We start from the raw sequence: 25,980 nt of genomic DNA on the forward strand, positions 1-25,980 counted from the left end.
TAGTCCCAATAAACAAAATGGAGATGCAAGTGCGCAAACTTCCCTTTGCGGGTGCTTGTTATCTATTTCATCATAGCCCAGCAGTGCTGCAGCCTGTCATTTGCCATTGCTAAGCAACCAAACTGTGATTTCCAGCTAGTGTCGTGCATCCCCTTTTCAAGTCTTGTGGCCCATAATGAAGGATTCTGCTGTACCTGTGTCCCACCAGAAATGAGAGAGCTTGAAACCGAATATTGTGTGTAAAAGTGAGTGTTTATAAGCATGCATGTTTAGGTGATTCGAATCGTGTGCAAATTGTGTGTGTGTTTGAGTGTCTGCTTGCATGCATCTGCATCTTTGTGCATGCATGTATGTATGTGTATGTTTCTGTGTATTTGTATGTGCGCTTTTATAGTCTCAAGTGTGATGGGTACATGTGTTTTGTCTTATGAGAGGCAAATAGCATCAGAACAGTGATGCAGAGTAAAAATTCTGCCATATGCGGTGGATGAAACTTCATCAAAATTATGTGTGATTGCTCACCTACATTGTGTGCACAGAAACATGGTAGTTATTTTCAGTTGTAATGCTGACATATATTGAGGATGCAGCTTCATGAAAGTGATTTGCATGGTCAAAGTTGGCATATATCATGAATGCAACTTTATGAACATGATTTCCATTGATAAGTTTGGCCTATACTGTGGGGAGAGTTCATGAAAGTGATTTACAGTGAAAATGCTAGCTTATTTTGTGTATGGATAAGGTTATCTACAGTGGCAAACCAGGCATATCTTGTGATCCCATCTTTGTAAAGTGATTTACCGTGCAGATGCTGGCATATCATTTTGGCACCATATCAATTTGATTTATCATATGAATTCTGACATTTATTGTGGGTACAGCTTAATGAAAGTGATTTACAGTGGCAGTGCCCTGAGTGGAATGTTCAACACCCCAAAAAAGCTCTGTGGCACTGTCATTTGCAGAACAAAACGCCCACCCACCCATCTACTCAAACCCATCCATTCACACAATAACATCCAGGATCCACCTAAATAATCATGCTCATCAACCCATCCATCCATAGTCCACCCACAAAAATTCAACCATATAACAGCACCAAAACATATAGAAACATGGTTGATGGTTATTGGTGTAGCCATTACTTGCTTTACAATGAACACATAGGTCTATATTTTGAGTCTTCTTATTTGGTCACTTGATGAGTGGCCTTTCTGACTTAGCTGGCACAGTACAGCATGAGAGAGGGAGAGAGAAAAAGGTAGAGAGAAATAGAGAGGCAAAGAGGGGAAGATAGAGAGAGAAAAGAGAGAAAGAGAGAAAGCAAGAGATGTGAGAGAGAGAATGAGAGGGAGAGAGAGGGAGAGGGAGGAGGGAGAGGGAGGGGGTGGAGTGAGAGAAAGAACGAGAGAGAGAGAGAGGGGGGGTGGAATCAAAGTAATAAAGGAACACCTTAGCACCAAATTGAATTGCTTAATTATAAATAGGTTGTTTAATAATGAGGGATTTATATGTATTGAAATGGTCCTCAATTTCTCTAACACATTAAAAAGAGATCAGGGCTATAGAGAATGTATGGCAACTGTTATCATGTAAGGAACTATTTAATTTTTCGAATCACCTTGGATTTCACATGAGATCCAATTACGCAAGAGCTAAGTTGTAGTTTCCAGCACATGGCATTTAACATTGCACCAGTCTGCATAGCTTATTGTAATTGTAAAGACCCGCACAAGCTTTCACTTGAAGGCAGAGCTGGTAAAGGCTTAGGTGGAAGCTATACCAGAACATATATCATCTCATATAAAAATAGGACCTTGTCTTTCTTCGGATGCAAATGATCACTTTTAGGCAGCAAATGCTTGCTTTCTTTCAGAAGTAATGGGATGATATAATGTATACAATCTACATTCAATGCTGTTGTTACAAAATGCCACAATTGTCTATTCTGGTGAACTCAAAAGAAATTATTGAACAAAACTAAAATATACCTATTAAAAGTTATACGTTGTTATACGCTGTTACAATAAACCTATTCTTCTTAAGAATAAACTTGGCTTTGGTGTAGCTAATAATTTATGTGTTTTTAATTCTAATTTAGGTTTGGTAAGACTTAGCATGAGTGGAAGAAATTAGGAATGCCAGCATGGGGAAAAGAATGACAATGCAAGGAGGAAGGAATCAGAGCACCGGGCGAATGATAAAATCCAGATGATGTATGCCAGGCCAGTAATAGCAAAACATCTGAGGGCACCTGGCTAAGCCCTGAAAAACCCAGGTGGGCGTACGTATTGGTAATCACAAAAATCAGGGTGAGATGTCACACATTCATTTCATATTTGTTTCATTGTAGCAAATCTATCATGTTGAAAAAAGGAGAATCAATCACAGGAAGTGTTTTTTTTTTTATTCTGTGTGTTTAATTCACGTTTTTCATAAGACAAAGTGTCGATAGAGCACCCAAAGATATTCAGAATTGGTTTTGCAAAGTATACAATACAAGTGAGTATAACCCAGTCAGGTGAACTAGATTTTGGTAAACAGATAACAAGTTTTGCTTTCATTCGATGGCATATTGTGTTTTGACAAATACATTGTGGACACAAGAAGAATTTCAGTGAACATGACAAACAAGTGACAGTGTGTAGTATCAACACTGACATGGTAATAAAATTGTCGACACTATGGTGTTTCGACCCAGAATGGAGCTGTTCAATGGAGCTTGTGTGTGCAGACCTTCATCAGGAAGTGCGGGAGATGGTGGTTCCAAATACTGGGTACTCTATCTACAAGTATTAATAGAAAGAGAGTTGGACATAGGTGGTGTGACACTGGAACCACCATCTCCCGCACGTTCTGATGAAGGCCTGCACACACAAGCTCCATTGAACAGCTCCATTCTGGGCCGAAACACCATAGTGTTGACGATTTTATCACCATTTCAGTGTGGAGGCCAGTAATAGTACATACAGGAATTGTACAACATTTGGGGGGGGAGGGGGTAACTACAGTGCAAGTGGTTGAAGGAATGACAGTATAAGGAAAGGGATGCCATTTCAAGGAGTAGGAATGCTAGTGCAAGGCGTAAGAAATAACAGCGTATGGGGAAGGATTGACAGAACAAGGAGAGAAAGAATTACATGCAGGGGATAAAAGCATCCAATAGATGGATACAAAACAACAAGAGTGCACAGGAGCAGTGTACTACATTCTCACAATGCTTGTGCAACAATATGTTCCATCACTGCCATAGTTAAGCACATGTTAATGATTACTCTCTCCACATTATGGATCAGCATGGTCTGCAAACCACTTTTTCATGCTGCCGGTTTCCATATATAAGTCAGCATTGCTACTGTGGAACTACGTAATGATGGTGGTCCTGGGAGGATAGCTTAGGGGCAACGTGCTTCCCTTGGAAGCAAGATGACATGGAGCAACACGGTTCGATCCCCGGGTCCGCGCTTAGAAACCTCTGGGTATTAAGCGCGTTATAAATAACCTATCATATCATATACCACCACTGCTACAGTAAAGTTATTGATAACTTGCTATACATAAGATGCCAGATATGGCCCTGTAAAAACATGTTCATGTTTTTTGCACCCAAATCTATCCCAGCATTGCTAATGTAAAAAACGTTCCATAATTGTGTGAACCACCCACAACATATTCTGCCACTATAAAACACATATTCATGATGCCTCAGTTCATGTTATATGCCAGCATAACCATGAAACCACTTTTTCATGTTGTCTATACCCGAATACATTCCAGCATTGCCACTGTAAACCCCTGCAATGATGGTGCCCACAATATAGGCCAGCATGGCTATTGTAAAACACGTGTGTATGAGCATGAATGTAAAACATATGGCAACACTGCTCTGCAGAACACTTTGAGATGCTTCTTTTCTGGAAGGTGTCTACAATATATACTAGAAAGCTTCTGTAAAGAACATTCATGCTGTCAGTGCAACTCCTACCTCACCCAAAACATGCATGCCTCCCACACTCTCACACATACACACACATACTCAAAATCAGAATCACTAACAAATATTGGAGAAAAACCATAACTGCATAAGACAGAACAAATACTTGTAAAACTAGCACGGATAGTTAAAGAACACCAGAAACATATTAAAACTAGACAAACAAAATAAATGTTGATAATGAGCTCATTTATCTCAATATGCTCTCCAATCACTGTGTGTGTTTGTTGTTTGATAGGCATAGATATTAGATATATTGCAACTCTTATCCTTAGTCCATTATTAAGGTATGCACTGATGAGTACTGACACAAATGATTATTAAACAGTGAATTAAAATGTACCTTATACATGAACTCTCAGGAAAACAAATAAAATGTGGTGATTGTGTTTTTAAACTATAATATCCTATTATCGGTATACAGTCTTTATAACGAAAAACAAATAAAGAATGAATATAAGACAAAAACTAAACAATGAAAAAAATTACGAAAATGTATGGGGGTGGGGTAAAGAGTTAAATCTTGTGGGGAAACGGTTACAGTGGGTTTTTATCTGGAGGAAACGGGAGTTTAGGGGGGACCCCCCAAAAAAGAAAAAAAATGTTATGTTTTGTCGTTATATATTTTTCGTTTTATATTCATTTGTTATTCATTAATTCGTTATAAAGACATGTAACCCTATTATCTTCTGAGCAGAACTATGACAATAAAGTTTTACACATCTGGAACCTCACACCTATGCAGTTCAGTGTGCCTGACTAGAAATACATATAATGAATAAAGATGACCCCTCTAGTTTACCTTTCTTCTCCAAGGAGGCCAGAGACTTTGCCTTCTTAGCTTTCACCGGCTCTGCAATGAAATACATACAAAAGTGTATGAAAAACCTTTTTTTGTATGAGCTAGTATAGTTGTAAATAACTAATGGTTGTCACATGCCCCTCAAAACAGTATTCACGAAGAAATCAAGTGTACTTTACAGTCAACAGAAAAACAGTGTAAATTGCATCGGATAGACCGAAAGACCCACTCACACAGGACATTTATGCTTTCACATGGAGGAGTTTGCTCTGGTAACTTACTCAATGTCAAAGAAGAAAGAAAATAGCATTTTACAAAAAATACCTATTACCACTTTTTCTCTCACTCGAAAATAATTATCCATCACACAGAGTAATTTACAAACAATTTGCTACGTATTCCAGGAGAAAGTAAAGCTAGTTTTAGAAAAAGCTCTAAGAATTGTCCCCTTTACAGTTGATAAGCAACATTTCATTATGATGATAAAACAGAAGCACTTTAAAAAACACAAATATAATGATCTCGGTTTCTAACACCTTTTCACCAGTGCAGACCAGGCACAAAGAAGTAAATAGTTTTTCACTGCAATTAAACTCTTTGGATGAAGATCAAGCCATTGCTACTCAGAGAGGGTCATAGCGAAACCAAAGAAGGCTTTTCAGCCATCAAAACAGGGCCTTTGAGTTGATGAATGAGTCCAGGCGGACTTTTTTTTAATCAATATACATAACTAGTAAAAAAAGATGTGTGGAAAGTGTAATTAGAGCACCCCATGTAATTCCTTGCTTAAAGAAGTTTCAGACTTGTTGCGGAGCATTTACAATGGTGAATGGGTTAATACACACCACATTATCTTTCAACCAGTGTGCCCTGTCACATAGTACTTGAGGTTAGAAGTAACAGCAAAACAAACACCTCTTCTAAATCCTGCTAATGTAAGTGTGCACTGACCTCTGTTAATGTAATCTTCTTCTATTTTAAGGCCTTTACTTACATGCAGTCATATCCGTTGCATTAGGGAGTCTGAGGGTTTACACATTTTTATCAATGCAACCTGCCAGCAGTAAAGTAAGTGGATCTAGTTTTCCAGAAAATCATATTGTTATGTTCGTGCCACTTTCTTGCAATACATTTCCATCTTTTTCGGAGGGTGGAAATAGGTTTGGAACAGTAACGGATCAAAGTATGAAAAGGTGGGAGCTGAAAAAAGAAGTTACAGAATGTTTTCAGTAAAGGATAGGAAGATTAGGAGAGAGAAGGGACACCAGTGGAGGGATACAGGATTCTGGGTGGGGAAATAGGTATGTTTTGAAGATCTTTCTGAAAGTGATGATGGAGGTCGCAATGCACACATGAAGAGGAAAAGCTGCCCCATGCCTTGGGTGCCCAGTGGGTAAATGTTTGATTTTGAGTGCATGTGAGTTTGCAGAGTGGAATGAGTAGAGGTTGTTGGCTGGCTTGGTTGGTGTTTGAGTGGGTGATGGGTTTGAGTTTGTCAAGAAGGTAACATGGCGTGAGGTAGATGGCTTTGAATATTTGTTCTTTCACTACAATTAAAAACATTTTTAAGTTGTGATTGGGTTTGAAATATGGACCATCGACTTTAAGGGTTGAGTTCAAAATTCCACTTATTTTTCACTTCATAATAATGCAGTATGTAGCACAAGAAGTATTATCTTGAATACTGCATTTGGTAAATAATTTAGGAGGACAGGAGATAATAGGGCAGGAGGTGTAAATAAACAGCATCAGATATGACATTAATGTTAACTATCGTTTCCTTTACCTAGAGGGATAAAATGTTAGGAATGTCTGAAAGGGCATGGGGCTTGTCAACATCTAATCTGACAAAACCAAAATGGAGTTGTGCTGCAACCTGCTGTATAGATGTGGTGGCAATTATACTCGGTGTTCTAAAAAAATGCACCCTGAGATTCATGTTGTTCTTGTGTCCGTTTTATATACACATGCGATGAAGAATATTTATTGTTTGATCATGTTTAAGCTAGAAATTACAAAGGTAGTTGTGTTCATCAAAAGAATAGGTTAGTTTATTAAAATCTGCAGAGGAGAAGTGTTGGAAAAAAGTGGTGTGTGGTGGTTCCAAATAATCTTTTCTCTGTTCATTGGAAAGGAGGAGCCTGCCCTTGGCTTTACTGTGCAAGCATTGAAACCTCCATTCAAGGACGGAGTGCAGCGCGGATGTGAAGTGGTGGAAAAAGTAGTTTGAAGTGGTTCCAGAGTATTTTTTCTCAGTCCATTGGAAAAGAAGAGCCAGCCCTTGGCTTTGGTGTGCAAGTATTAAAAATCCACATTCACGCGTAGAGCGCAGCACGGAGGAGAAGTGGTGGAAAAAGTGATTTGCTGTGGTTCCAGAGTATTTATTCTCTGTCGATTGGAAAGGAGGAGCCAACCTTGGCTTTGGTGTGCAAGCATTTAAAATCCCTATTCACACACAGAGTACGACACAGAGGAGATGTGGTGGAATAAATGGTTTGCAGTGGTGCCAGAATATTTTTTCTCGGTCCTTTGGAAAGGAGGATCCTGCACTTGGCTTTGGTGGGCAAGCATTTAAAATCCCCATTCACGTGTGGAGCGCAGCACGGACGAGAAGTGGTGGGAAAAGTGGTTTGCAGTGGTTCATGGTAGGTGGGCGTGAGGAGTGAATGAAGGAAACCGCCACACAAGTAAGTGCGCACTAAAGCAGCTTGTGCCTGAGATTATTGACATGCCAGCATGCTTGAAGCAATATCATCAGCGTAGTGGGGGACGCTCTACAAGCAAATGCCAAGCAGCGATCAGCAAGCTAAATGAACGATTGCAAAAACACTCAAAGAGAAGATGGGAGCAGTTGGCTGATTGAGACAATCAGTAAAGCACAAGATAAGATGAATACATCGCAGAGTAAAATTACTAAATTCCTTACATGAATATTTAATTGTGCTACAGGAATTGGCTCTGGACTTCCCTTAATGGAGGACTCGCGGACACAGGACAATGCAAATTTGGCTAGTTTATCCCGATCGTCAAGAGCTCACTGGTAAATATGATCCTTAGTCTCCAAGGAAAGGCCTCTGTTCCCTTGGAGATAGCGCTGGCCAGTGAGTCTGACCCAGAGCTAGTGTTATCAGAAGACAGTGTACCGTGCCCCTCCAACAACTTATCGTCCACGCCTCATTTGGAGTGTATAGCAGCAGACGCTCATGTCCCTAGGTGACCTATTCCTAATGAATCATTTTCATCTTCGGATTCTTCAGAGAAGGAGGAGTGTAGAGAAGTGAAAGATGCCACCATATTGGAAGCCTTATATGCAATCTGTGCAAAATTGGCAAGAGAACAACAAATAACAAAGGAAGGCTGGTTCCTACTTGTGAATGCAGTCTTAGCCCATGCAGATGACACGGAAAGTCAAGGCAGTCTGGGCCAATTTAGGGTGAAACTGACAATCCAATCGTCCATACACCTATTTTACAAGAGGTGCAACTTATTGGGTGCAATTTATTGAAGACATTTTTGCAGATATGACCAAAAAGTAACCCTTGAACTGTGCACCCAAAAACAAAAACAAGCAAATGTAAAAATAGCAACAGAAAAGTGGTTGAGTTAAAAAAGGTGAAGTGAAGAGAAAGAAAAGAAAAGAGAAAAGCTGCGACTGTTTCACAGTCATTAGCCCTAACAACTCCTGAAGATCTGGGTATCCGGAACACGAAGGGGCCATTAGACAAGTGGATTGAGAACCGACATGATATTGGGGTACCACCTAAAGAACAGATTATAACTGACTTAAGAACTGTTGCCTGTAAGTGATTTCAAACAGGCACACACCCAAGTCTCGCCTAGAATGTAGTGCACAAGTGAAACCCTTATTTATTTTTATCTATAAGTTCAATATTCTGAATGATATACCACTCATATCACACCCTTCTCAAAATACCCCCCGGTCACACTGAACCTGGAATCAGGCTAGTTGCAAAGGTACATATTTATTTATTTATTTGGAATTTAAAATCACAATATATTTTTAATAGGTAACAACAATAACCAATGGGTGACAAGAACAATGAATAATATCTTTAATGCACTGGGAATTCGGTAATGAACACAAAAAGAATGCAGCAAAGAAAATAATATTTTTGGGTTGGTTTGGAACAGATAGCACTGTGGTTAGAGGTTCCCCCTGCAACACCCCTCAACCCACCAATAGGAAATTTAAATAGATGTGAGGAGAGAGCAGGTACTCAAGAATAATACAGACCAAACAGAATATCCCTCCCACATTCTCCCCTTAAACACAAGAGAAAAAAAGATTTGACTTTTCAACTGTCAGGATGGCTTTGAAACTTGCTGAGCAAAAACACAAAATGTGGTCAAAAATGCTTAAATTATTATACATTTCTACAGGAGACACTTTGAACAGATGCAAGCAATCACAAGCAATGATTTAATCAAAAGAAAACAATTGGAATCTCAAAGGCAGAGTGGGAAATAACTTAAAGACAATTCACATGTGTAAAACTTGCAAATTGTAAATTTGTTGCAACTTTTACTATGCGATTTTTGATAAAAACGGGTCAAATAAACTGTTTTGCAATGCGGTTTTGGGTTGTTGGTGTAGCTAAGGATGTTAGGTATCAGTGAGAATTTCGTTTCTATCTTTAAAACTGAGGGAGTTATAAAGGTTTTAGTGAGAGGTGGTTTTCGAAAAATAAAGGCACAAATTTGGACAAGAACTTCAGTTTAAAACCAGAAAATATGGCTTATGCTTTTACTCAAGACTAGAGCATGCAGGCTAGACAACCAGGTTGGGTTGCAGTAGGCTCTGAGACTGATTCATGACTTCAGTAACAGATCCCCAGCGCCTTCCCCGGCAGAACCAGTCCAAACACTCGATTTGGGATTTTTGGATCAGAGTTACACAAATAAAAGTGACTATGAAAATGACGCTTTAGCAAATGGACAGAATAAAATAGCACTAAGATTTTGACACTGTTACTGGTTATGAAAGTGAGGATACTTAGAGATTTGGGTGGAACAAGATAATGCAAGGTATACAATAGTTCTCTAGCATCCTATTAATACTCACAATCCACTGGGATTTAAGATTTTTGGCCCGTCAAAATTCTGGTCAATGGATCAGATCTATCAGGGAAGGACAGCACATGAGATGCGGGACAGGATCAGCTAGTCCGGTCACCGGAACTGCACGGGATCTGCCCTTCTTGTTTCTGGATATTTCAATTCAGCAGGATTGCGAGTTTATCAGGCAAGCATTATGGTAGCAAGCCAGGTAGTTTCAGGATGCGTCCCCACACCACAGCGCTTCACTGGGTTTAAGGATTAGTTTAGGATTAATTATTGAGGCTAGCTGAAAATGGTTCAGCTACTGCTTGGCCTGGTCCTTGGTATCTGGATCTGGAAGGATGTTAAAGGCTGGAAGTTGAATGCTGGTACAAAGTGCTTCGCTGGAATCAGAAGAGAGAGTGTGCATGTGTTGTCAGCTGTCTCTATTTCTCCTTTCAAATTACATCACAAAAGTGGGTGTATGGGCCGGCTTAACTAAACTCGCCCCTGTGAACTGGGATTGGATCAGAGCCTCATCTCCACCTTGCATTCGGGTGATTGGCTCAAACACAGATGATGTCACGTTTATGGTTTGATTTTTACAATCCTGAGGAACCTCCCCTAGCCACTAGCATCAAAATCGAATTTTGACCAAAGTACATATTTATACATTTGTAACCTCTATGAAAATCACATGCAAGGATTACATATTTTATGGAGTATCTGTTCATCAAAATCCCACAGCTGTGAGACCTTGTTTCACCTTTCTGCAGCATTTTGTCCATTTCGCCATGAACACATTTTCCAAACTTTCTCCAAATTTCCCCAAATATGAGTGTTTACTCATAATGGGGAAATGTGTGTGCCAAGTTTAACAATTCTAGCATAAATGCAGTTCCCATAAAACCACATATATTGCCATTCCTTTTCAGAATATGCTACACAGTTCCACCATGTTTTGAAATATAGGGCCAACAATTAGAGTAACAATTTTGCCCTTTTTATATTTTCCACCACTTCTGATAGCGAGTTATAAGGCTCGAAAAAATGTTCATCACATATTCTTAGCAGAAAATGGTCAGCCTTTTGTCTGTCTTCTGGAGTCACGGAGCAGCCCCCACCTTTGGGATTTCCTTCAAGGAGCAGCCCCCACCTTTGGGATTTCCTTCTGCAAGCCTAGTTTATGACCTCTTCACACGTCCATTTCCTGGCCTGGAGAATCTGCTATTGTTCAGTCCCGGCAGCAGACACAAGTCTGTCCTACCCCAAAATTATCATGTGTCAGTGAGCATCTGCTCAAATCCATTCCCTCCCCTTGGGTGGAAACCTGTTTTTCAACCTCTTGCAGGCCCAGCAAGCCTACGTTCAATTTTAATTTCTTGACTGGAAATCCAGCACAAAACAAACTTGTTGCATCAGATGACATAGATAAATTACATTCTTAGATTTAAACCTGTGGGATCAAAACAACTGAGATCTGTGTTACTTTCAGCAACAGTCCTTTTATATTTGCTAATCCGGCAGATCTTTAGTTTTAGACAAGTTTAAGTTTAATCAGGAGAGCCCATTTGACAGGGGTTGTCATTCACAGGTAGCCCAGTGTGGCTGCACACAGATTTTTGACAGGAACTGTCATTCACAGGCAATCCAGTTTTGCTGAGAAAATGCTTTGCTCTTAACGTTTTAGGACTTTGTAAATTCACAGTGCTTCATTAGATTAAATGAATTTTAGCACCAAGCAAGATTTTGAGTGTGGAAAAAGTATTATGTACAGGCATTTGGAAGTTTCAGACGCAAAGTAAATGTCATTTACAGACACATTTTGAAATTTCACTTGCAAAGCGCTGCTTCTTCCTCTGTACTCCATGTTTACTTGACATGGAGCCCACTGGCACTTTTTCTGCAGTGTGTGCCCTGTTCCACCACACATGCACCATGGGTGGTAGGTTGTGCAGCCATCTTCTTCAGTTTTGAAACACGCGGTTTTGGAGGTTTTGGTGCGCCCAAGGGTTTGCCACCATTTTACTGTTTCTCACACCATAGATAGCAGAGTGAGGCCGCATAGTATAGCAGAGTGGGTCAATACATCACACATGGCACAAACGAAGAGTATATTAAGCAAGATAGCAACCATCTTCTGCCACTTAATAATATAAGCTGCATGGACCAATGGACGCCTAAGATGATTAACCCTAGTACAGATTAATTTTCAGAATGCATAGAAAGTGAGAGGTCGGGAAGATTAAAGTCGTGGTTCTATATGTAACTATGTATGTATGAGGTAAGGCAAGGAAACCTCTTTTTTTATATAAGGGGGCTTGACTCCAGAGGGTAAGGCGAAAGTTTTGAGAAAAGGGTGGAGTCAACACTACCCTGGTCATTGACGCTTTGGTAGGATTCTTTTTTGAGAAGCAGTGGAGCCAACACAGCTCAAATGCATAGGTAAGCTTTGCTTCAGACTGCTCCCATGTTCACTAACGCATGGGATCCACCAGCCATAGCGTTCCTGCAAACTGTTTGCCACTACCCACTGCATCTACATCACGGGAGCCATAACCCCCACAGCACACTGGCCTTTTCTTTCACTTTTCTTCCTCTAAAACCGTAACTTGCATCTACACGGGCACCGGCCTCTTGTTCATTTCCTAGTCTCACATTCAGGCCGCAACAATAAAAATAAAAAATAACCACAATCACAACAACAAGTCGACCACAGACACTTGATATTGATTAGACCGCTGGACACTAGCACCAAGATACTTGACCCCTGCACCAGTATGCCTTACCATTACTCAGGCAACTACCTTGATCACAGGCACTTGATATTGATTGTACAAGTGTGCACCAACAGCATGACATTTCGACGCTTGCACCAGTACGCCTCACTTATTACTTCTTACCTCTGCAACTAGCTGCCGAAAGGCCAACTTCCCTTCTCTCTTTTGTCTACAACAGACCGCGGCTTTCCCCCGCACCCTAGATAGAGACATCTTCTCATCTAGAACCACCTGGGACTCAATTGTCTGACCAGACCAGGTAATTGTTTACATACTACCATTGCCTTTATTGCTCATTGTAATTTATTACATCCCAACCAACTCGGCTTTCCAACTTGTTTCAGAGACCGTCGGTCCAATTTATGGACTTAACCATTCGCCAGCGACTTACCCAGAATCTGGCCCCTATGAAACCACGCTAGCCATGACGCTCCAACTACCCTAGGTAGGTTCTTTTTTCGTAGTGTCTACCTTTGAGCACCCCATGTTTTTAAATCTTCCCTTATAACACTCCATCCTTTGTCTCACCATTGTCAGGTGCCTGGCACTTAACAAGCACTCCTGTGCTCAAAAGTTCCCCCAGTCATGAAGACAGTCCGGTGCATCCACCAGTAGGTTCCACATTTTCAACCGCTGGCTGCTCCATCTACTCACCGAACTAGAAACACCTGAACTCTGTGTGTGTCGACAATTTTTACGTACTGCCACAACATTAGCAGTACATGTAATTACAGTCACTATTGATGTACTAACCCACCTATATGCACAATCATTGCATAACTTTGTGTAAAAAATGTTTTTCTGTGCCAAGGATGGCAAATTTCGCTTTTAAAAATATCTACTCTTGAAAATGTAATAAATCTCAACTTTTTATGTTTGAAAAAGAATCTAACTTCTTTGTGTTCATGTTAAGAGCTAATCGATATGTGCTAATTTAGCTCCACTGCTTCACAAAAAAGAATCCTACCAAAGCGTCAATGACCAGGGTAGCTGTTGACTCCACCCTTTTCTCAAATCTATATATGACCAGTAATAGCCCTCTTTTTTGAATGGGGCAAACATGCTAGAACTTATACATCGCTTACCTCAACTGAGAGCAGTTTGTTCAAGTGATTTGGTGCTGGTAGAAATGTATTTGACGGCAGGTGAAGCTAATTAGGCATGGATCCATCTAGCTTCCCCGATCATCTATGAACTGATTATGCATTATGCAACACAGTTCTTTGAGCTTGGTTAAGGGTTTAAGAAATGTGAGGAACCGCTGGCCTCCAGAAAGAAATGTCAGAGAAACACAAAAATTGAAAAGGGAACAATTCTTACAGAGTTGGATATAGAAATAATTGCCAGAAGGGTGGCTGGGGGTCATAGATTAACTTAATGCTTATCCCAATTACGATGATTTTGGAAATCAATGGGGAGAGGATTTGGAGGCAGTGGATTGACCAAGATCCATAAATCTGTGATTGCTTTCCTGGAATACCAGACGTTATAACTCATTCTTGATGGCTGGAGTGGGTCTAAAACAGTTACTGAATTTGGAAAATATTGCCTTTGAAGAAACATGGCTGACAGAAAAAATAACTATTGATGGATACCATGTGATATAGAGACCTGCCGGATGAAATGCAACAGGGAGACGTTATTTGGCTTTGATTCTAGGAGCTAGAAATTATTTAATGTTGAAAGAAGTTCCCAATATATAAAACCCCCATATACTGGCTGGAACAGTCAAAATGAAGGTGAATGAGGTAGATCTACAGTTGCTGTTAAAAGTATTTGCAGTCCCCCAGGCAATGTAGTGTCATGATCTCTGCTTCCAAAAGATCAGGACTTGCCCGACTCCCTTGGAAGCAGACCCATAACCCCGGTTCCGAGTGCCAGCCAGTCCCAATTGGGACCTTTTGGACCCTGTCCTGGCGCCAGTGGCACCAGGCTGATAAAGATGCCCAGTCCCAGCGCTGGAAGCGCCGGGCTCATAATGCTTGGGTGGACTTACCTGCAGCAGACCATGCTGCTTACTTACCTGCCAGTTGAACCCCTGATCCTCTTCTGTTTGGGACTACTTTTCCTGTTGGGTGGGGCAGGAGCCACTCCCTAGGTTCAGAACACTGGAACTCTTCTGGAAAGCAGGAACTCTTTTCTTACCTAGGCGTGGCTGTGGAAGGAGACACCTAAGCACTACAGGAGGCTATTTAAACCACACCCGATGGATGAATCTTGCTTTGCGTTATTCTGCATTCTCTGCAGCAGAACGCTCATCGTGTCTTCTGCTTCTGATCCTGGGCCTAAGGGAACAAAGGCTTACCATCCTGGAATCCAGTCTTCAGCAGCACCTGTAAAGACAAAGAAAGAACAGGTTAGCACTACGGTCTTCAGTGGCAGCGCATCTCTTACCTGGTCCATCGGCTGTCACCAACGCCTCGCGCTGCATTCCGGCATCTGAAAGACAAAGGCTTACCTACTCTTCGCATGCTCCGGAGGTCTTCGCACTGCATTCTGGCATCTGAAAGACAAAAGCTTACCAGCTTTTCGCACGCTCCGGAGGCCTTCGGCGCTGCATCCCGCATCTGAAAGACAAAAGAAGGTGTGTTTAAAGACATTGGGCAACTTTATTACTCACGTGCCATTACTCCTTCCCACACCGAATCCAGTGGGTATTCCAGCACCCTTCAGCTTCTCTAAAGCTCCGAACTTGTACCTGCAAGATAAAAGGGACAGTTAGTGCGCATCGTGAAGCAGGCTACAAGCGCTTACTTACGTGCTTCCAGGCGCTTCTATTCCTCACGCGGGTTCGATCCTCAACTCTCATCAGCCCGCCATCCGCCATCGCCGGAACCCTGCAAAACAAGAGATATCATTACAAAAGACTTTTAAGACATTTGAAGTGCCCAGAACTTACCGTTCGTGCAGTTAACGATGGACAGCAGTCCTCTGAGGTCCAGAGGCCTGCACCCTTATCCAGTGACGAAACTGGTTACTGCACCCTGCCCCGAGGCAGATGGAGAGCTTGGCGTTCACTTACCTAAGGTGAGGGTGTTAACCTTTGGGGTTCTACAGGAGAAGAGAAAGGGAAGAGGAGAGAGGCCCCCAATAACCCCAGTTCATTAATCCCATATTTTCTATCTGCAGACATCTCACTCTTCGAGTCAGACATACAGTGCACAGAGGTCCAGCCCAAAGAGCCAACCGTGTGTTACACATCACCTTTAAAGATATGGCATTCACCCAGTCAAGACCGGCGCCTCTGCGGGAATCAGGTGAGCGTTACAGAACGCAAAGCCCATCGCAAAACTCCCACCCAGGCGCTATGGAAACCTCGGATACCGACCAGCTAGCCCAGTTACTTGGGGAACTAAGAGCAGAAGTGCATGCAGCCCGTCAGGAAACAAATGCTCTAAGAAGGGAACTGATTATTTCCAAGGAGCGAACAGACGATCTCGCTAGACAATTGCTACAGTCACAAGCCGGACAAACTCCGTTACCCGCATCAGGGGCAAATCTTCCTTCAACATCCTCTACGAACCCAGTGCAGATCAACCTACCTGGCTCCGCCCGAACGATTTTCTGGTGACCCAAAGAGGTTTGCAGTATTTATTAATCAGTGCCGGTTGCACTTCTTATGCCGGCCAGCAGCCTTTCCAACTGATCAAGCTAAGGTAGCTTTCGTGCTTTCGTACCTTAGTGGCAATGCGGCAGACTGGTCGATCCCTCTAGTTAATCAAGATGATCCGGTTCTCCATGATTTTCAAGCTTTTCAGCTCAGTATGGAAAAACTGTTTGCAAGACATTCACAGGGGCAGGCCTTGGACAATGAGCTCCTTTCATTGCGACAGGGTAATGAAGACCTTTTGGCTTATATTGCGTCTTTCAACAGACTGATAGTGGAAACTCGATGGCCTGAGGACAAAAGGATTACGCTGTTTTATAGAGGTCTACGTGGAGAGCTCAAAGATGTGTTAGCCCAAGTAGTGAATCCCCCGCAAGACTGTTCGGACTATATTGACTTAGTCGTTCAAATTGACCACAGACTGCAGAACAGGAAGGCCGATCGTTCCAAGTTTGATGCTCGAGTATTTTCCAAACCACCAACTCCTACCAAAGGAGTAGACTCCGGGGAACCCATGCAAATAGGGGGCCTGAAAGGACCACTAACACAAAAGGAGCGGGAAAGGAGAAAACAGCTGCAATTATGCCTCTATTGCGGAAACTCGGGGCACTTTCTTCGAGACTGTCCGGTGAAACCAGCCAAGAAGGCAGTAGGAGCTGCAGTTACCAGGGTCACAAACTCTGAGCAGGGAAACGCCCTCGCCCGACAAGAATAGAGGTCCTCTTGCCGAGCGTTAAAACCAGTTCCGTGACCTCGCATTTCGTGATACCTATGGTCCTCATTAGCCCTGAACATCTGGATCGATTACATGCGATTGGAGCTTACGTCGACAGCGGTGCCATCTGCAATTATGTGGATCATGAAATGGTTTTGAGGATGAATCTGACTCTTTGTCCAAAGGCTGTAAAGGACGTCATTACTACGGTGGATGGTACGGAGATAGCCTCCGGACCAGTAACGCATACCACCCAAGAAGTGACGCTAGTAAGTCAAGATGGACACCATGAGAAGATCGTGTTCGATGTGATCAAGGCCCCTCAGTTCCAGATTATTCTAGGAATTCCTTGGTTAGAGAAGCACAATCCTCAGATCGATTGGCGAGCAAGAACGGTTCAGTTTCCAGAATGTGTCTCTACTTGTCACCCTCGACCTGGTGTTGCACTGGCAGCAATTTCCTCGGAGGCTCCCCAGTTACCTCCTGAATACCTAGAATTCCAAGATGTTTTCCGGAAGGATCAGGCTAACTCTCTACCTCCTCATAGGTCTTATGACTGCCAGATAAACCTGATACCTGGATCTACTCCTCCTTGTAGTAGAATTTATGCCCTCACCGAGCCTGAGAATCTTCACCTCCGACAATACCTGGATCAATACCTAGCGAATGGGTTTATCCGTCGTTCCAAGTCCCCTGCTTCCTCAGCTTTGTTCTTCATTCCAAAAAAAGAAGGGGACCTTAGAACTTGTATAGATTATCGCGCCCTGAACCAGATCACCGTTAAGAATAGATATCCGTTACCTTTGATCCCTGAACTCCTGGACCAAGTCAGAAAAGCATGCATATATACAAAGCTGGATCTGAGAGGAGCCTACCACTTGGTACGAGTAAAAGAGGGCGATGAATGGAAGACGGCCTTCCGCACCAAGTATGGGCTATTTGAATATCAGGTCATGCCCTTCGGACTTTGCAATGCCCCGGCCGCGTTTCAATATTTTATGAACGATGTCCTCAGAGAGCTCATAGATGTGTGTGTTGTTGTTTACATTGACGACATCCTCATTTATTCTTCATCGGAAACTGAACATCGGAAACACGTGAAAATGGTCCTCGAGAGATTGCGTCAACACAAACTTTTCGCTAAGTTGGAAAAATGTGTTTTCAACGTGACTGAAGTTGAATTCTTGGGATTCATATTATCACCTAGCGGAGTGCGTATGGATTCAAAGAAGGTCGATGCAATTCTCAAATGGCCATCGCCATCCTCCGTAAAAGGTGTTCAAAGCATGTTAGGCTTCGCTAACTTTTACCGCAGGTTTATCCCCGAATTCTCTCGAATAGTCCAGCCCTTCACCGCTTTGTTAAAGAAAAACAAACGTTTTGAATGGTCTACCGAGGCGGAACAAGCTTTCCAGAATTTGAAGACTAGATTTATCTCTGCACCAATCTTAAAACATCCTCGCCCAGAACTCCCCTACATCGTTGAAACTGATGCTTCGAGCCTTGCCATGGGGGCAGTTCTATCACAAAAGGATCCAGTAACCAATCAGTTGCATCCCGTGGCATTTTGGTCCCGCAAATTCTCGCCTCCTGAAATCAATTACACTATTACTGATAAGGAACTTCTAGCTATCAAGTCCGCCTTTAAGGCTTGGCGGCATTATCTTCTGGGGGCCCGACACACCGTTACTGTGATTACAGATCACCGAAACCTGCAATATTTGAAAACCGCAAAAGCTCAATCCTCTAGGCAACTCCGTTGGGCACTATTCTTTGCCGAGTTTGACTTCATAATTACCTATCGACCTGGTACAAAAAACGGTAAAGCTGATGCCCTTTCTCGGATGGGAGTGGAAGAACATTTGATCAATCCTAAACCTGTACCTATCATTCCCGAAAAAAGAATTATAGGTGTAATCGCCACACAATCCATAGAGGAAGTTAAGGATAAAGCCAGGCTACTAGTAACTCCAGCAGACATACAGAATTGGCATCTGCAGGGAAAGAACTTTACGGTGAAGGACAACCTATTATATTTCCAAGAACGGTTATACCTGCCCAGCACAGATTTACAGAAAAAGGTAATCTCCTGTTATCACGATTCTTTAATGGAAGGACATCCCGGTATGACCAAGACCTAGGAAAAGATCAAGCGCTACTTCTGGTGGCCGTCTTGGAAAAAAGATATCAGAGACTTTATAATGTCCTGTGGAGTATGCGCCCAAAACAAGAGTCAAAAGGAAAAACCAGCCGGCCTCTTACGCCCTATTGACATCCCGCCTCGCCCTTGGCATACGCTTTCTATGGACTTCATCACCGATCTACCTCCATGCTCCGGATACAATACGTTCCTAGTAATCGTGGACCTATTCTCCAAGATGGCGCATTTCATTCCACTCAAAGGCTTATCAACAGCAGCAACTCTGGCCCGAGAATTTCTCGAAAACATCGTCCGACTGCACGGTTTTCCTTCAGTTCTAATTTCGGATCGAGGTAGTCAATTTATTTCTCATTTTTGGCGAAGTTGCTGTCGGTCGGCTCAAATTGATGTGAGACTTTCGACCAGCCACCACCCTCAAACCGACGGACAAACCGAGAGGACCAATCAAACTCTGGAACAGTATTTGCACTGCATGCTACAACAAACTGAAAAAACTTGGAAAGATATCCTTTGGATAGCCGAATATGCCTACAATAACTCTATCCACTCGGGAACTGGCAAGACCCCGTTTTTTCTTTTATACGGTAGTCACCCTCGAACCTCGGAGTTGGATCCACTCCAAGATCTTGGAACACCAGCAGTAGACCACCTGCATTCTACAATCATCCAAGCCTTTAAGGAAGCCGTTTCTCACCTTCAAAGGGCTAAAGAACAATACAAGAAAGAAGCAGACCAACATCGGAAGGAAGCCCCCCAATATCAAGTAGGAGATCAAGTCTGGTTATCCACCAAATATCTACCTCTAAAAGAACCACGCACATTCAACCCAAGATACCTTGGTCCCTATTCCATCACTACCATAGTAAATCCAGTAGCGGTCAAGTTGGACTTGCCCCCTCACATGAAGATACATCCGGTCTTCCACGTCTCTCTATTAAAACCCGTGCAACCTCAAACCCGACTAACTACATCTCCAAAACCTATTCTAGTTGATGGAGAACTCGAGTTTGAAGTCAAAAGCATCCTGGATTCCAAGATCTCCAAATCTAAACTATTTTACCTGATTGACTGGAAAGGCTACGGTCCCCAAGAAAGATCCTGGGAACCTGCAGAATATGTCCACGCGCCTCGTCTAATCAAAAGATTTCATCGAACATTTCCTAACAAGCCCAAACCCCCGGAGAAGCCTGGTTTGGGAGGGGCCTTGAGGGGGGGTGCTGTCATGATCTCTGCTTCCAAAAGATCAGGACTTGCCCGACTCCCTTGGAAGCAGACCCATAACCCCGGTTCCGAGTGCCAGCCAGTCCCAATTGGGACCTTTTGGCCCCTGCCCTGGCGCCAGTGGCACCAGGCTCATAAAGATGCCCAGTCCCAGCGCTGGAAGCGCCGGGCTCATAATGCTTGGGTGGACTTACCTGCAGCAGACCATGCTGCTTACTTATCTGCCAGTTGAACCCCTGATCCTCTTCTGTTTGGGACTACTTTTCCTGTTGGGTGGGGCAGGAGCCACTCCCTAGGTTCAGAACACTGGAACTCTTCTGGAAAGCAGGAACTCTTTTCTTACCTAGGCGTGGCTGTGGAAGGAGACACCTAAGCACTACAGGAGGCTACTTAAACCACACCCGATGGATGAATCTTGCTTTGCGTTATTCTGCATTCTCTGCAGCAGAACGCTCATCGTGTCTTCTGCTTCTGATCCTGGGCCTAAGGGAACAAAGGCTTACCATCCTGGAATCCAGTCTTCAGCAGCACCTGTAAAGACAAAGAAAGAACAGGTTAGCACTACGGTCTTCAGTGGCAGCGCATCTCTTACCTGGTCCATCGGCTGTCACCAATGCCTCGCGCTGCATTCCGGCATCTGAAAGACAAAGGCTTACCTACTCTTCGCATGCTCCGGAGGTCTTCGCACTGCATTCCGGCATCTGAAAGACAAAAGCTTACCAGCTCTTCGCACGCTCCGGAGGCCTTCGGCGCTGCATCCCGCATCTGAAAGACAAAAGAAGGTGCGTTTAAAGACATTGGGCAACTTTATTACTCACGTGCCATTACTCCTTCCCACGCCGAATCCAGTGGGTATTCCAGCACCCTTCAGCTTCTCTAAAGCTCCGAACTTGTACGTGCAAGATAAAAGGGACAGTTAGTGCGCATCGTGAAGCAGGCTACAAGCGCTTACTTACGTGCTTCCAGGCGCTTCTATTCCTCACGCGGGTTCGATCCTCAACTCTCATCAGCCCGCCATCCGCCATCGCCGGAACCCTGCAAAACAAGAGATATCATTACAAAAGACTTTTAAGACATTTGAAGTGCCCAGAACTTACCGTTCGTGCAGTTAACGACGGACAGCAGTCCTCTGAGGTCAAGAGGCCTGCACCATTATCCAGTGAAGAAACTGGTTACGGCACCCTGCCCCGAGGCAGATGGAGAGCTCGGCGTTCACTTACCTAAGGCGAGGGTGTTAACCTTTGGGGTTCTACAGTAGAAGAGAAAGGGAAGAGGAGAGAGGCACCCAATAACCCCAGTTCATTAATCCCATATTTTCTATCTGCAGACATCTTACTCTTCGAGTCAGACATACAGTGCACAGAGGTCCAGCCCAAAGAGCCAACCGTGTGTTACACATCACCTTTGAAGATACGGCATTCACCCAGTCAAGACCGGCGCCTCTGCGGGAATCAGGTGAGCGTTACATGTAGTGGATTGAAATCATCGAGTTTAGTGAGAACATCATAAATCATTGGCTTCAAACTAACATAGATGTTTTATATTGTTATGGGGGACTTGAAATATCAAAGACCCTCTCAGTCATAGAAATTCTATACAAATAGATTTGAGGTGTAGGCCAGACTATAATACAAATCTTGATAATCTAGAACATTGTAATGGGTTTATAGAGTCTCAAAGAGTCTATGAACTCTATAAATCAAAGAGTAAAATTGGTACTATCCAATACACGTAGAGTAATGGACAAATGTTCTCGTGGTTAGATTATTTTGTAGTGCCATAGACAGTTTTTACAAAGATCAGAGTTTGTGCTGATCCCAATGCAATGCAACGGCCATGTTATTACTAAACTAACGCTGGAATATGAACAAAATGAGAATAGCAGATTATATGGAAGCATTTAGGTGAGCAGGACAGGAAATAAAATCTCATGGTTAAATAAGAATATTACATTGTTTAATACCAGATTGTTCTCCCTACTCTCTGGGGGTAATCTTGCAATCCCTGAGAATAACAGTGTTATTAAGGTAGCAATGAAAGACGCGCTGGAACATATGCAGGCTCTTGCCGTAATTGCGGGACTCGGAAGAGATGGCTACTTCAAAAGACTTGGATATTGCCATGTTGAAGTTGGGTGCACATTTTAACTTGTCGACCTGTAGAAATCTGCAAAAGTTTTGGAGTTTGTTCGGAGAGTAGTGTGAGTGTGGAGCAATACCTCAAGGTTCTGCAGTATTTGGCGTTGACATACAAGTTTGGCAATGCTTTGGTTGAGCTCCTTAGGAATCAGTTAATGAGTCAGTGTAGCACTCATAGGATTAGAAGATATCTTTGGCTAAATGATGTTCCCAACCTGGAAGAAGTAACAAGCATAGCAAAGCAAGTTGAACAAAATGTGTGGCAAAATTAACACATCCAGAGAAAAGAAGTGGCACCGGAAGTGCTCAAGGTTGTTGCTTAGATGAAATGGAAGAAGAAGGCTAAAGGGAGTCAATCATGCCTGAAAGGGGCTAATGAAAAGAAGGGTGAACGTCCAGGGCCATAGGGTGCCAAGGTGGAAGAGTGTTTGTGTTTCAGATTTGCTAGCAAGACTCACTTTGAGGGCTGTCCGATTTGTTAAGGAAGAAAAATGAACAGTTCCAAGTGGAAAAGATGGGGACTTTCGCTAATTGCTGTAAGAATTTTCAACGGGGGCTGTTAGGAAAAAGGTTTTTAATCTATCAGGGGAACGGTATTAATCATCAGAAGGATATAATGAAGACAATGTTGATATGATTACGGTTAAGATGGTGGAAGGTCTACATTATGAAGAGTGCGTGAGTCCAGTGGCAGAAATTGGGTGAATGCGAGAAATATACTAATGATGGTAAATTCAGTTATATGCAAACATGACCTTTTAATGCTGGTGTAACAAAAATGGATTTGAATGGATTCCATTGTAAATTCCTCCTTCAAGAGTAACTAGCGGGAAGCATTTGCGTTTTGTGCATTACGAGGTGCAAAATATGTTTTAAGGCAATTTCACATGTTTTAGCACTTTCTTTGCAACTGGCATTGCATGCAGTGAAAATTGCAGGGAGTGGAATTGTACAGTCACCTCTGTGAAATGTTCTCCTTTGTCGGTCTGGTGAGTGAGAGCTTGCTCACTGTCAGCCTATTTTAGGAACATATTTACAAGGATCCCAGCTGCTTGTTTGAGCATAACATGTGTATCCTGCTAAATGGTTAGTTCCAAAGGCGGACACTTTTTAAGAGCCGGTTAAGCTGCTTAACCAGTGCAGATCTTTGAAAAACATACCTTAAAACATGGTTTGTTTCCCTGCTGATTGGCACATTACTGTGTTTTCCACTTTGCTGCTGTGCTCCATTGTGCTTTTGTTATTTTTCTTATGGTTAATAATATCTGCATTCGTGTACACAATTAAGATCCCAAACCATAATAGGTGCAGTTGGATGAGCAAATTCTACCATGCTATCTTTATTTCCAATCCATTGTGATTGCCATTACTCCCTATACTTGGAACCCTTTCTTTCCCTTCTGCGCATATTATCGGCTTTCTGTTCCCCCTCTCTGAATGCCAATGTGCCTTTTAATCTTATTAAGGTATGCCCTATAATCTTTAGTACCAATAAAAGAAATGGAGAAGCAAGTGATCCTCTACCTACCTCGGCTGCAGGTAGGTGGAGGATCACCTCTTTCCACTTCAGGTGTGCTTAATGAGGAATCTTGCTTCTGCTGTGCCCCACCGTAATGGAGCAAGCTTGAAGCAGACGGCTGTGTGTTTAAAGGCAAGTGTTTCTATGAATGCATGTTTGTTTCTTACAAATGTTATGGAATGTGTGCATGTTTTGGTGTGAGTGTGTGCATGCATCTCAGTCCATGCACATGCAAGTGTGTATGTGTTTCTGTGTGTGCTTTTGTGAGCGTAACTGACTGTTCGACTGAAACAGGATTGCAGTGCTATCTGGTATAGTGAGAGTGTGTTTAAGTGTGATGGGTGCATGTGTTTTGTCTGTGGGGGGCTCGTAGAGCATCCGAAAAGTGATACAAAGTGGCAATTCTAGCACATCAACATCATCAAAATGATGTATTGTGTGATTGCTTGTTAAAGTTGCTTAAAGTGGCAATACTGGCATATAATGTGGTTGCAGCTTCATGAAAGTGATATTCATGGGCAATGTTGGCAGCTTTCTGAAAACAATTTAACATTTGAATTCTGGCATATAGTGTGGGCACAGCATCATCAAAGTGATTTACAGTAGCAATTCTGGAATACAATATTCAAGGGACGTAATCTGCACTTCTTGACCCTAAGGTCCAAATCAACAAAATTAGAGACAATGGCAAACCTGCCCTACTGCTGCTCCACGAGCTTTCAGCAGCCTTCAATTTGATGGACCACAAGATCCCAGCGCAACCTATCTTCCTCAGTCAACTTCTCCTCCGGGGCCATAACCTGGATTGCCTCTTTCTTAGCAGACATATCCCTCAGAGACTTTTCAGAGAATGCTAGTGCCCCTCCAGACCCTATCTCCTGTGGGGTACTCCAAGGTTTATGCATGTCCCCATGTTTTACAGCATATTCACAAGACCACTATTCACCCTCCTAAACTCCATGGGTATCTCCTATTCAAACTACGGTGATGACACACAAATCCTGCTGCCCCTCACATGCAACTACCACAATGACTCCACCACCCTAAACAATGTCTACTTAACCATACAAGTTTGGAAGGCTACACACCACCTATGCTTGAACGATGAAAAGACAGAGCTACTTCTCATTGGCCCCCCTTCAGTGATCAAGAGGCTTGACCTCGGATTACTCTTTATTCAACATCAATGGAATCCCAATCGCGGTCTCTCCCACCATGAACATCCTGGGTGTATATCTAGACGCCACACTGTCCCTTACATGAGATGTTAGCGCCATTGCCTCTGCTGCATACACATCAAAGCTAACAAACCCTTCCAGACCCTTCCTGTCCAGGTATAGCTGCCTCACCATTGCTCACGCCACAGTAGGATCCAAATTATTGTAACACCCTCTTTGCAGGCAACACTAACTTAAATATCCCAAAAATGCAGGTAATCCAAAACAGGGGCCTCATAGCAGCAATGAATGTTCCCAAAAATGAACTTAGCATGGCAGCCCAGAAACAAGCCCACTGGATGCCCATACGATAGTGGATCCTTTTCAAAATGCTCTCCATTACTCACAGATGTCTGTCCAAGGATGCCCCACCTTACCTATCCCAGAAAATCCAAAGGTGACTTCTACCAGACCCACCAGGGCAGCCTATACCTACTGTATCTCCATGCCCAAATTCAAACACTCTTAAGATGGAGGAATCCGCTTCCCAGACATTGTGGCTAAACATTGGTACCTTCTCCCGCTCACCCACAGCACTGAACATTCCTAATGGGCATTCCGGAATGCATTAAATACACTGATGTTCGCCTAATAGGGGCTAGTAACCACCTGTATTTCTATCAGTAGTCAAATTATGAAACTGTATGGTTATAGTAAACCTACATCTTCAATGTCTTTGCAAGTAACAGGTTAATCAACAGCACCTTGAAATCCTCAGTGTTTAGTGCACTCTACAAATGTATAAATAAATAAATAAATGAATAA

General features: G+C 42.8%; 1 protein-coding gene across 50 annotated transcripts in view; it reads right to left on the minus strand.

Moving 5' to 3' along the window:
• TRDN (triadin) overlaps positions 1-25,980 on the minus strand; it is a 1,596,486-nt gene that overhangs the window by 461,242 nt on the left and 1,109,264 nt on the right. For all 50 annotated transcript variants that reach the window (XM_069607588.1, XM_069607568.1, XM_069607599.1 and 47 more), the window contains one exon: positions 4,800-4,850. In XM_069607588.1, the coding sequence (XP_069463689.1) occupies positions 4,800-4,850 (51 nt within the window). The remainder of the gene's footprint in view (positions 1-4,799; positions 4,851-25,980) is intronic.

The sequence above is a fragment of the Ambystoma mexicanum genome, chromosome 4q, assembly GCF_040938575.1.
Source record: "Ambystoma mexicanum isolate Mex_15411 chromosome 4q, UKY_AmexF1_1, whole genome shotgun sequence".
In the NCBI taxonomy this organism is placed as follows: Eukaryota; Metazoa; Chordata; class Amphibia; order Caudata; family Ambystomatidae; genus Ambystoma; species Ambystoma mexicanum.